This window comes from Echinops telfairi, unplaced genomic scaffold (assembly GCF_000313985.2).
Source record: "Echinops telfairi isolate 266 unplaced genomic scaffold, ASM31398v2 ScPeMD7_443;HRSCAF=831, whole genome shotgun sequence".
Taxonomy (NCBI): domain Eukaryota; kingdom Metazoa; phylum Chordata; class Mammalia; order Afrosoricida; family Tenrecidae; genus Echinops; species Echinops telfairi.
Window position 1 is genome coordinate 44,791,350 of NW_022104341.1, and position 14,202 is coordinate 44,805,551.

Below are 14,202 nucleotides of genomic sequence, written 5' to 3' on the forward strand. Positions count from 1 at the left end.
CAAACTCTTAACATCTTTCTTCCACAGAGGGGCTGGTGAGATTGAACTGCCAACCTTTCAGTTAGCAATGGTGTATTTTACCATTATGCCACAGGGATCCCTCTGAATTACTCAGGGGTCCTTAACACAATAAAAAATGCCTTTATAGAGAGAAGATACAGAAAAGATGTTATGATTATGGAGAAAGACCATGGAATGATAGGACCACAAGCCAAGAAATCCTGGCACCCAAAACAAACCAGAAGAGGCAAGCAACCCTTCTTCCCTAGAAACTTCAGAGGTAGCGTGGCCCAGTGATACTGATTTTAGACTTTTGGCTTCTAGAGCTATGAAAAAATAATTTTCTATTGTTTAAGAGACCAAATTTATGGTAATTTGTTATTGCAGCCCCAGGAAATTAATACTGTGGATTATATATGTATTTTATGTAGACTGAATTTGACAGAACATTTTTCAATTATAGTTGCTTCCTTCAGCACATCCGCTGTTTTCAATTTTATATAACATGAGCATATAATATCTTAGAACTTTATCATGTTATTCCTACCCATCAAATATAAGTTCTCAGGAGTGGTCACAGGAATATTAACAAGTTTAATATCATCTTCATCTGCTTTGTCCCAGGAATTAGAGTTGCCACAAACACAGCTATGGCATGAGTTGACACTCTGGACCTAAAATTAAGATCAGCCAAAGTTATTTACAAATCTTTCTTACGATAGTATGTTGTGTTCTTTTATATTTACAAGTCATTTATAGAAATCCTATTCCTGGTAAAACAGTCTATGTACTTTCCATCTAAAGATTCAACTATGCTCAAACAAAGGAGACCCTTATTTGCTCAGAAGTATACAAGCAGCATAATATCCTGAATATTAATCATTTCCACTGAAAATCAAGCAGTTATCGCTATTGCTTACTATTTTTAAGTGTTTATGAATTATAACCATACCTTCTTTAATTTGTGATAGCTAATTTTCCTTTTAGAATTTTTTATAATGCTGATTCTGTGATAGGTAAAATGATAGGTAAAACTGAAAAACCTCTTCTTTATTTGTACACATTCTTCCTTAGTGTTCAGATGCCAATTATTTCATTCATCTCTCTATGCAGATTCCTCCTCAAATCTCCACCTCTATCTTTGTCCTCTCTCAAGAAATATAGGCTTATATTTTCATCTATTAGGCAGCAGTATAGCTACAGAAAACATCACTATGGCAATTAGTTTTAAATTGCTGAGTAATCTCTCCTAGCTGGCCATGGAAACTACAATGGCTAATAAATACTGCTCATTGGCAGGACCCCTCTCCCTTCATTTGGTGGTGCCCAGGACACATACCATACCTGCCATACTTTTGATGCGCCCCTGCTATTCAGTGACTGCATGTGGCTCCTCTGTTGGCATCTCAAACTAATTTCAGGCAGTCAGCAGTTACTGATGAGATCTGACACTAAGTGTATCTTTATGTTGAATTTGGAGGTAAGTCAGGGGAGGTGGAAGTGTTCTTATGTAGCCTTACTTTCACATAAGAGAAGGAGCTAACCCCAAGGTCAGCCCCACCAGCTGTGGAGAAAATGAGGCTTCCTACTTCTGTAAAGAGTAGTCTCAAAACCCCACAGAGGCAGTTCTACCCTATTCTGTAGGGTCACTATGAGTCAGAATCAACTCGATGGCAGTGAGTCTGAGCTCATTCAAGAAAGATGCTCTGGTGGCCCAGTGGGTTAGGCACTGGGCTGCTAACCTAAGGTCAATGGTCTGAACTCACAGACGCTCCTCAAAAGGATGCCAGTCTGCTTCTGTAGAGCTATACAGCCTCAGAAACCTATGGTGCTGTTCTACATTGTCCTCTTGGATCACTGAGTCAGAACTGACTTAATGACAGTGGGTGGGTCTGTGGGGAAAAAAGGCTCAAACCCTTTGCAATGACTTACAGCTGCATGTACAGCAAGTGAGGGTGACCTGACTGTGATGAAGAATTTGTTCCGATTTGGTTCACTATTTCAAAGGCAAATGTACAACACATTAGAGAGTTGTCTAAAAGTAGGGCATTACATGGTCTGTATAACAACAAAGGAGCTCAGCACTATAACGGACTGTGATTGCATAAGTCATCTTAATGGCAATTCAAATGGGTGGGGGGAGTCGATACTCTAAAATTGGGAGTACTGTACAATTCTAGGAGTGGGAGTGATTGTACAATTCTACGATTGAATGATTGAACTATTCAGTTATATGATATGTAAATTGCTTGCTAATAAAAATATTGGGGGGAAAAATAAAAGGAGCTCAGAATGAAACTTCTAACTATTGCCCTGAGATAGTCTTTAAAGCTTAATCAAAATATCCCAAGATCTTCTTAAAACCAAACAAGAAAACAAAAATCGTCTTACTACCATCAAGTCAATGGAGTCAATGCTGACTCATGGCCATGTCCTGTTGGTTTCCAAAATTGTTTACAGAAGTAGAAAACCTAGTCTTTCTCCCACAGAGCTGCAGATAGTTTTGAACTGCTGACCCTGGGGATCACAGCCCAACGCTTAACCACACTACACCAGAGTTCCTAAAACCAAACAATACTTTAGTTTAACTAGTTTTTTTTATAAAAGCTGCAGTATTCTCTTTTTTTGAAGTATCTATATAGCATTGAAATGCCAGTGGCAACTCAAAAGATTAGGCAGGAAGCTTGGAGGGCCATGAAATTGTTAGTAGGGGAGGCACCATTCAGAATGAGTGGGTGTATAAAGAAGACATTCTATATCACTGAATTGTACAGGTGGACAGATACACTGCTGAACTTGTATGTTTTGCGTTGTATATTTTAAACAGAGAGTATGTGAAAGTGTTTAATGTAGAGCTCTGATCTTACAACAAAAATTTCCTACTCACAAGTTCACTAACAGCGCTTCCATCCTCAAATTTCTCAAACTAGACAACAGAAAGTTTCCTACAACTCTCATAACCAATAACCACATTTGTAGAACCTGCTCCCTCCTTTCCACTCCTTTTTGTCAGGACCCGAACTCAAGGTCTCCTCACTCAACAGATTCCCAATTGCTGGCTCAAAAGCTTCTGATCTCCTTCATCCCCAGTCTACATCTCAATGGGCTTACTTATCTTTCTAAAGTGTGCTCTAAAATTGTTTTTCAAGTGCTCAAAAATGCTTACAAGCTCCTCACAGCATAGAATAAAGTTGAAAATCTTTAAATTGACGTTCATGATCTTCCATGATTAGATATTTGTCGGGCTTATTTCGCCAACGTCTCACACACTTCACTTTGTCATTCATCAAATGTCAGTGTGCGCAGTGAAACCTGTGTGCACTGTGTGCCATGCTTTCTCATGCTCATCTCTAGAACTTCACTCCTGCTCCACTATCTGCCAAGAACGCTCACAAAACCGAAGTGAGGCCAGTTCTATTTGTAAAATCCAGCTCCTCACCATACTGTCATCATGAAACTCACTGCCTGTAATCAATATGGACTCACAGTGACCCTGTATACAGTTTGCAAGACTGTAAGTCCTGGACATCTCCTGCACTGTTGTGGGATGCCATCAAATTGATTCCAACTCAGAGTGACCCGTATGACAGAACAGAAGTGCCCACAGGGTTTTCTTAGTGATCAACTTTATAAAGCGAATGTCAAGTCTCTCTTCCATAAACCAGCTGGGTGAGTTCAAACTACCAACTTTTCAGTTAGCTGCCGGGACCTTAACCAGGGTTGCCTTTCTCGACCTTTATCCAGGACAAATAGCTTCGATTCTCAGTAGAGAAAATTCAAGCCAGAGGCACTTCTCTGATACAGAGGAAGTCCAGGTTTTAAAACAGGCTACACTTCATTCTACTCAATTTTGCAGAGGGATTGAGCATACGCAGAACCTTGACTAGAAGTTCTTGCCTGAGAATATACCTTTGTATTTTTATCTATATATTTATTTAATAATAAAAGAATATACCTTTTTAAAAGTATATATATTTTTAGGTAATGAAAAGTATTGTAACTATTCCAATGAAATACAGAAGCAAAGTAAAGAACAAGTCAAACAAGTACCCAATACCATTAAATTGATTTTGACTCATATCGACCCTATAGGACAGAGTAGAAACGAGTCCTTAGGGTTTCTGAGACTGTAAACCTTTACAGTGCAGACAACCTCCTCTTTCTCTCTACAGTGGCTGGTGGGGTTGAACTGCTGCCCCCTTAGCAGTTAACAGCCCTACACTCAGCCAACTGTGTTATCAAGTCTCCTTGTTTTATAAACCGGAATGTTTTAACACGATATACATAAACATAAAAACTGACCATGATGTTTATCACTGAAGATAAACATCAGGGGATCAGGAACATTATTTGCACTGTGTATTCTTTTAACTCTTCAGAATTTAGTAACAAATGTATATGCAATCTATTTTAAATATTAATTTTAAACTGTATTTTAAAAAATACTAACTTCATGCCTCACTTGCCAATCAATAGTTTACTAATCCTCCAAAGAGGAAAATGAGTGGTCCCCAGCTTGTCAGACACTATTCTACTAAGTATCCCATCAGGAAACCCACACGGCTTAATGCAAGCCAAACGCCTTTCCCTCAGCAGGCTCATCGAATGAATTTGCGACAGAACACAGAGACTGGCTGCAGCTTCCAGGTTTTTGCAGAAAACCTAGCTTTTTTGTTTTCTCGGGATTTTTTTGTTTATTTGTTTTAGGAGCATCTAGCTCTAAAACAACACTTTCACTTCAATACCATTCTAACAGATCCCTCTGAACTACGTCATTTACTCAAGGACACCTGCAACCAAACGGGCTGAGTATTAGCAAATGAACACGCGTGCTTGTCTGAAGAAAGCAGGATCCGTTTTCGGACAACCAGAAGGTTGTTTCCACAGTAAGAGTTATAATCTTATGTCCTTTAAATAAATAGACTAGTAATAAGCAAAATAGAAGGAAAATAATGTATTCTTAGTTTTACTTACAGAGGTCAAACTCTGCGCAGAATCTGAATATTTACTGAAAAGTCCTCCATTAACATAGTTACAAGACTGAGCTCCTTTGTCTTTGGTGGAACTCAAAGACAACGTCAGGTTCTGTCTACTGCTGGAACAACTTGAACCTACCAAACACATTAATACTAAAAGCATTAATAACCACAGTGATAAATTCATGTAAGATTTCAAAGTTTATGTTGCATTCAGTCAAAAGTTTCTGATTTTAACACACACATCACTGAATTGTGTAAATTACTAAATGTACACCATTACTAAAATCTGCGTGTTTTTAACACTGCAAAAATCTGTTTCTGAAATAAAGGGTAAAGTAGTAACAACATTAATCAGGATAATATTTGGAAGATCTAATGTAATCAGTAAAAAATACTGACAAATTTGAAACTTCAAATTATAAATTTAATAAAATATAACCACCTCTTTGCTGAATTAAATGTAAACCTCATCCATACCCATCTATCCATTTCTCTAGGGTAAATATCATATAATGTTTTTGGTTTACAAGTAATACATCAAGACACTTCTGGATCCAAATCTACTTACACACACATGCATGCGCATACACACACATAATCTGCTTACAAGTTTAAAAACCCTAGAATGTCACATAATTTCCCTATACCTCAATTTCCCTTCTCTATAAAACAAGGATGGTAACATAGGTTCACAATCTTAGTCATAAGATGGGTGGATTACTACAAACATTAAAAAAAGCACCAAAAATGCAGTATTAAGCACATAATAATGAATAAAACCTCAATAAGTAAAAGCTATTATTATTGTAATATTTTCTGTACCTAGCACAAAAAAGTCACTAACTTTTTACTTAACAAAGTAAATAATAAAATTTATACAATATAAAAACAATAAAAGTATATAATAATTCAAATAATAAAATACAAGTCTAGCATGTTCCGGAAGTAATTTTTATTGATATAATCTGACAATATATACCATATCCCTAACAAAATTATAGATCCTCTAAAATCCAGAAAACACACTTTTAGAACTTTACATTGCAAGGAAATAGCTAGGAAGCTACAAAGACATGTGCAAAACAAGAAAACCCAAACATCCTAAAGGAAACAAAAGGGCTGGTCTAAACGAACTACCGTCTATCTGTATAAATTTAAGACTAGATGCCCATCCATTAAAGATGAGAGCAGGGAGATATATTCAGTGACTTGGAAAGACATCCTTATGCACTTTGAAGTATTTTAGAGGCAGATAACACAAGGTATGATCATAATTTTACTTAAAATATTTAAGTAATTTACTAGTACACAACAAAATTTTTATGTCACTAAGATAGTTACATAAAAGTATAAATGGATACAGGCCAAATTATTATATAAATTATTTCAGAGTAGCAGGACTTGATGTGGTATTAATTTTTCTGCTTTTTTAGCTTATCTGTATTTTCCAATTTTTCTAAATTTAACATACATTATTTATTAGATAAATATTAAAGAACTGTTTAGAGAATAAAACACTGAAATCATCACATTCAAATTATGACTGCATACAAATTTTTCTTCATAAACTGAATTCCACTATTCCACCTACCTTTGTCGGATGCTGTTCTTTTAGTGTACTCAAGTACTAGGTGCTCTGGTTCCCAAGGTAATGTTTGCCCTTTTTTCTTTCCCCGTCTTCTTTTCAAGTGATGGGCCAGAAAAATTACAGATACAGCGCTCACTGCAGTTACTACAAACAATTTTTTAATTCCTGGTGAAAATTTGATCTGGAAAAAATACAGTTAAATTAAAAAACTATTTATTTTATTTACTAACTTAAAATTAGAATTTGGGAACTAACTTTATTCCTAAAATATCCTATTTGTAAATACTACTAAGAGAAAATGATTTTACTCTTTCATAATACGTAAAAATGTAATAACTCATTATCTACTGCTCGGAAGTCCTTCAAACTCAAAAACACTTACTGCCATCAATTTGGCAGCAACCCTATAGAGAGGGCAGAACTGTCCCCGTGGATTTTCAAGACTGTAATTTGTACTGGGAGTAAAAAGGCTCATCTTTCTCCCATGGAGCAATTGGTCATTTTGAACTGCTGACTTGGCCCTTAGATAAACAGTATAACCCAAAAGGTCAAAAAAAAATGTAATACCATTTCAACAACTCATGATATAATTCATAATTTAACTTTCTGGTGAACCTCAGCAAAGATTTTAGAGAAATTAATGAAAATCAGACTTATAAATTAAACAATGTTTTTAAGTACCTGGAAATTTGGTCAACAGAAGGTCAGTTTTTTAGCATTATCTATTGTAAATTGAATTTTTCCCCCAAAAAAGTTATAGCAAAGTCTTAATCCCTGTATCTGTAAATATACCTGCTCTGAAATAGATTTTCGTCTGTTATGTTAATTGGGCTGTACCAGAGAGGTGGGGTCCTAAGCCTCATCACTTCTGAAAGGTATCTTATTTATTTATTTATTAAAATGAGTCATTTTATTGGGGGAGCTCTTACAAATCTTAGAACCATCCATCACTCAGCTGTATTAAGCACACTTGTACATATGTTGCCATCGATATTTCTAAAACATTTTCTTTCAACTTGAGGCTTTGGTATCAGCTCCTCTTTTTTCCCCCTCCCACCCCGACCCTTGTGAATCCTTGATCAATTATATATTATTGTTATTTCATGTCTTACACTGTCTATGTCTCTCTTCACCTACATTTATTATTTATCCCCTGGGGCATGGGCTATATATTCAACCTTGTGATGGACCCCCTTCTACCCCCACTCCCACATCCCTCTACCCTCATATCGCTACTCCCACTACTGTTCCTGAGGGTTTTATGTGTCCTGATTCCATGTGTTGAAAACTCTTATCAGTACCAACATGTGTATTCTGGTCCAGCCTGATTTGTAAGGTAGAACTGGGTCATGGTAGTGGGGGCGAGGAAGCATTAAGGAACTAGAGCAATGATGGGTACTTCGTCGGTAGGATACTGTACCCTGGCTGAACCGTCCCTTCCTTATAACCCCTCTGTGGAGGAATACCCAATTGTCTACAGATATTCAGTCTCCACTCCTACTCCCTTCCTTCACATTGATATAATTGTTTGTTTGGGATTTTTGATACCTGATACCTGCTCCTGCTGACATCTCATGATCACACAGATTGGTGTGCTTCTTCCATGTGGGCTTATTTGCTTCCCTGCTAGATGGCTGCTTGTTTAACTTCAAGCCTTTAAGACCCCAGATGCTGTGTCTTTTGATAGTTGGGCACCAACTGCTTCTTCACCATATTTACTCATGCACCTAATTTGTCTTTAACAATCATATTGGAAAGGTGAGATTCAAAGAGTGACAGGTTATTAGAACAAAGTTTCTTGTGTTTAGGGAGGCCTTGAGTAGAGGCCTACAGTCCATCTGCTAACTCAATACTCAACATTTAAATATACATACCTTGGTCTCTACCCCTTTTGCTATACATTAATATATTTACATATATACAGTACATGCATATAGCTATACCTCTATAAATACCTTTTGTCTCCTAGTTCTTTCCTCTATTTCCTTTTACTTTCTTTCTGAACCAATATCTTGCTCACCCTCCATTCAGCTCTCAGTAATTCCTATCAGATACGGTGCACTTGTTCAAACCCTACCAGGCATTATAGGCCGTCCTCATCATCAATTTTAGATCTTTGTTGTTCCCTTATCTCTGAGTTTGTTGGCTTCCTGCTCTCTCCTCTCTCATGTCCCCCAGGAAATAGAGATTTTCTTTTATTATGTTAATTTTATTATGTACCAGAGAGGTGGACCGTAAACCTAACCATTTCTAAAAGGTATCTTATTCAAAACAAAACAAAACAGGCAGACTAGACACATTCTAATGTACAAATAATACAAACATGTACTAAGTAATAACATCACAGAAAGGGACACACACAAGGGGAAATAAAAGGTCTGTGAGGATGTACACAAGCAAAGAACACCGGGGATTTCTGGTACACCAGAAATTAGGACAAAGGCCCAAGGAGGATCCACACTGCCAAGACACCGATTCAGACACCCTCCAAACCTGTGAGAAAGTAAATTTCTGTTCTCTAAAGCCACCCATTTTTTGTATCTTTTTTCACATTACAAAACTAAGTAAGTCCTTTTACTCATGAATTTTTCAACAACTATTTAGTCAGCACCTTATGGTGTTCTAGGACTGTGCTATGATTTTAAAAGCTTGTTGCAAGCCATTCAACAAGCATATCCTAAGTGTCTACCATGAATCAGAAGCAATAGAGCAGCGGTTCTCAATCTATGTGGGTGGCAACCCCTTTGGGGATCGAATGACCCTTTCACAGGGGTCTCCTAAGACCATCTGAAAACACACATAAATATTTCACAATATATAATTATATAGTGTTTAGAGATTGATTAATCACTATGCTTTATTATGTTTAATTATGTTCAATTTGTAACAATGAAAATACATCCTGCATATCACATATTTATATTACCATTCTTAACAGTGGCAAAATTACACTTATAAAGCAGCAACAAGAATAATGTTGTGGCTGGGGGTCACCACAACATGAGGAACTGTTTTAAAAGGCTGCAGCATTAGGAAGGTTGAGAACCACTGGACTAGAGAAACATGAGGACATAGATCCTTTTTCCCTTAAAGCAACCACGAAGAGAAACATATATACTAACAAATAATTACACAATCCAGATCGTTCCTGACTTACCCCGGGGCCTGTTCCAAGATGCTCTCTTAATTTGGTTCTCACCTAAGCTGAATAACTAATTTGGTTTGTTTTTGTTTTTTAAGTTTTGAATATGATTGCCTTTGATTCTAAATAACTTCATAAAGTTGATCTTTGTCTCTGGAGGTTTCCAGAAAAATTATAACATCGGTAATTACATGTTGGAACACTATGTAGTACATTGCAAACTCTAAAAACTCACGGTCATCCAGTAGATGCTGACTCAGAGAGACCCTACGGGGCAGAATAGAACTGCCCCTGTGGATCTCCAACACTGTAACTCTTAACAAGAGTAGAAAACCTCAACTTTCTCACATGGAACAGCTGTTGGATTCAAACTGCTGACCTTGTGATTAGCAATCTACTGTGGAACCCACTACTTGACCAGGGCTCCTGGATATAGTGCATTACTAAGGTAAAATGTACCCAGAAAAGTACAGTCTAGATCATAATAATTTGGATAAATCAAAGATTACCTTTATTGTGGTAAATATATAATATAGGTATATACAAAGTGCTAATATTAGCAAACCAAAACCAAGCTGAATGCCATGTAGTCGATGCTGACTCATAGTGACTCCCCTGTGGGTTTTCGAAGCTGTAACTGTTTACGGAAATAGAAAGCCCAGTCTTTCTCCTACAGCTGCTGGTGGTTTCAAACTGCTGACCATTCAGATCACAGAGCAAGAGGTAATTAATTTTGTCTTGAGGAACAGAAACTATTAATTGTCTAAAACGCAGAAGAACGCTAACATAAAGCTATCGGTTTAAGTATGAGGAGAGATGCAAAGAGTATCACTCTTACCAACCTTATTAGATTGAAAGGGAAAAAAAAACAAAAATAAAAACAAAGCTGCTTAAGTTAGAGGGTAACCAACTGGGCTCCAAAATTAATAGAACAGGACAGGGAAAAGATACAACTGGATATCAGTAAGAAGAATCCAACTAGCATGACTGGCAAATTGTAGAGAATGAGGGCAAAATCCCAGGGGCGGTAAATAACAAGATAACTTAGTGCCAAATTCTACACACCTTAAGAAATAATATTGATTCTGCACAGATTGGAAAAGAAAAAATAAAGCTGTTTGATATGACATGATTATTGATTATATGTCACTATTATTTTTAATAAAGTTTTTAAAAATTATCTTACTTCTAAACATAAATCCAAAAGAATTGCTCATTTTCAGGTATGCTATGATTTACTTCAACTGACTACTACAAACATCAGTGATTAACATCTAACTTAAAAAAATAACTATTCTTATTCAATTTTTTCTTCTAAGTTCACTTATATTCATCCTGAATTATTAAAAATGACCATAACATTTAAATACCATCTTAGATTTTCTCCCTTTACCAACTTTAATATATCTTTAGGGCAGTAATGTCTATATTATAGTCATTACAAAATTGTTAATTTCTTTCCATCTCTATGTTTTTCCTCTAGAACAGTGGTTCTCAACCTTCCTAATGTCGCAACCCTTTAATACAGTTTCTCATACTGTGGTGACCCACAACCATAGAATTATTTTCATTGCTACTTCATAACTAATTTTGCTACTGTTATGAATCAGCTGACCCCTAAGAAAGGGAAGTCTGAGCCCCAAAGGTTTGACAGTAACCAAACAAGATTTAGGGAGAACCATCAATCATTTGATGGTGAAGCTAAAGATCTTAAAATAAAATCAATTCTAAATATATCACTATTAGGAATACATTACTGTTTTGTTATATTTTATAAATTCATATGACCTCATTATCAAAATCTTCTTAGGACAAACAGTGTTTAATGGATGAATGAATGCAAGACAAAAAAAAAGACTCCACTAAAGAAAATTATCTATTAATTCAGGCCCAGTTGCAGCTAAGTGATAATGAGTTCCTCATTGCCAATTCTATTATATCCTAGGCGTTCAAACCCCACCCAGCAACTCCACAGGAAAAAGACATGGCAATCTTCTCCCACAAAGATGATAATCTAAAACATCAGCATACAGGCAACTGATTTTGATAAGGGCCCTAAAAATATCAAATGGGAAGTGGATACCATCTTCAATAAGTGGTGCTGGAAAAAAAGGATATCTACCTGCAGAAAACTGAAGCAAGACCCTTACCTCACTCTATGAACAAGAATAAGATAAAGGTGGATGACAGACCTTGAGGTAAAACCCCAAACAATTAGGACCATTAATGAAGGAATTGGGACAAACCATAGGGAATACATAGGCTATTGGAAATCGGGAAGGATATAAATACAGAGGAGTCACAAATTGACAAGTGGAATATACTGAAGATAAGTCACCTGTGTACATCGAAAGAATTCACCAAGAGTAATAAGAGACCCCACAGACTGAGAAAACATCTTTAGCAATGACACATCAGACAAAGGCCTTATTACTAATATCTACAATACTTTACAAGCTTACAATAAGAAAAAATTAACTGCCCACTGAGGAGGTGGGCAAAGGACCTGAACAGAAACTCACAGGGGCAGAAATATGAGTGGCCAATAAACTTATGAGAAAATGCTCCCAATCATTAGCCATAAGAGAAATGCAAATTAAAATAACTATGGGATACCACCTAACACCCTCAAAGATAGCCCAATTCAAAAAGTCAGAAAGTAACAAGTGTTGGAGGGGCTGAGGGGAGATAGGAATTCTCGTCCACTGCTGCTGGACCTGTAGGTATGAACAGCCATTATGGAAAATGATTTGGCGATATCTAAAACAGATGGAGATTGAGCTACCATATGACCCAGCAACCTCCCTACTGGGCATATACCCAGAAGAGTCAAGAAACAAACCCCGGCCAGACACCTGTGCTCCAATGTTCATTGCGGCACAGTTCACAATTGCAAGGAGTTGGAAACAAGACAAATTTCCATCAACAGACCAATGGAATAAAAAACTGTGGCACATACATACAATGGAGTACTACGTGTTCCTAAAATGCAGTGATGAAGGCATGAAGCACATATGCAGCATGGGAAGAACTGGAGGAAATCATGCTAAGTGAAGTAAGTCAAGCACAGAAGGACAAGTACAACATGAGTCAGCTGAGGTAAGCTTAAAAAAAGGGGGGGGGGACCTAGGAGAAAAGCGACTATAGACATACATTCCTGGGGTGAGGTCCAACAAGTATGGCAGGGGCCAAACCCAATCCAGGGATACATACAGCAGCCAACTAAATAAAAGGGGAAAATAAAGACACACACACACAAAAAAAAAGACATGGGGAGGTGGGGAGGGCACTAACCCACCCAAGGGGACGGTATTGTTTATATCTCCACAGGAGGAGAGAGAGACCAGACTTCAACCCGATGCGCCAAGATGTGAATACAACATACCAGCATGTACCAGAGAACCAATAGAGAGGTCTGCTGGCCGGCCCCAATCCCAACTATGTGGACATCCCCCAGCCCCCTGAGAAGAATGCACTTCAAAGGACAGCAGTGCAGCTACAGCTTGGTGATAGGGTTGCGTTGGATTAGAGCACACGGGAGAAACGTAAGGGATGGAGAGAGAGGAGAGGACATCCTGGTCCACCAAGCCCCAAGGACAATGGTCCTGCTCAGCGCAGACAATGCACGGAGAGGTCCATAAGGCCGGCCCCACAACGGGACATGGCGTCCCTCACTGAACCATGACACTACGGGGGACAGCAATGAAGATACAGTGCAAGAACAGTGCACAGTCTGGACCCATTAGGGGGAACAGAGTGATGAAACCCCCGGGGAATACCAAAAATAGACTTAGGAGACAGAGTGCGACACCCCATTAGCCTCGACTGGAAAACACTCGTAAAGGCCAACAAACAGACCTTGAACTGTTTATAGGCTTTTCCATTTTTGTCAGTGGCTTTGTTATTGTTATTTTGTTCTTGCTTCATGCTGTTGTTCTTATTGTTTTGTTGGTTTTCACTTCCTTTGTTGTTTTATTTGGCTTAGCCTGGTTTTATACTTATTAATGTATCTGCATATCTGTCTAAATAAGATATGCAGGATAAATAATTTGAAGATGAAAAGAACAGGACCAGTGGTTCCAAGGGAATACAGGAGAAGGGGAGGTGGGAGAAAGGAAGTGGGGGGACCAACCCAGGGACAAGGGAACAAGTGAACTAAAATCAATGGAAGGAGGTCATATGATGCCTAGTGGGGCTCAATCAAGGGCCAGGTAGCAGTGAGGCATTACTAAGCCCAAATGAAGGCTGAATATGATGGTGGGACAAGAGGGAAGTAAAAAGGAAATAGAGGAAAAAGCCAGGAGGCAAAGGACATTTATAGAGGCCTAAGTACAGGCATGTACATATGTAAATATACATAATGAGAGGGGAATAGCTATGTACTCATATCTATATGTTAAGAATTAAGGTTGCAGATGGACATTGGGCCTCAACTCAAGTACTCCTTTAACACAAGAATACTTTGTTCTAACAATCCAGCATTCTGTGATGCT

General features: G+C 37.7%; 1 protein-coding gene across 1 annotated transcript in view; it reads right to left on the bottom strand.

Moving 5' to 3' along the window:
• MIGA1 (mitoguardin 1) overlaps positions 1 to 14,202 on the bottom strand; it is an 81,931-nt gene that overhangs the window by 62,702 nt on the left and 5,027 nt on the right. Inside the window, exons 3-5 of the mRNA XM_045291736.1 lie at positions 6,571 to 6,748; positions 4,975 to 5,111; positions 548 to 674 (exon numbers count right to left, since the gene is read on the bottom strand). Of these exons, the coding sequence (XP_045147671.1) occupies positions 548 to 674; positions 4,975 to 5,111; positions 6,571 to 6,748 (442 nt within the window). The remainder of the gene's footprint in view (positions 1 to 547; positions 675 to 4,974; positions 5,112 to 6,570; positions 6,749 to 14,202) is intronic.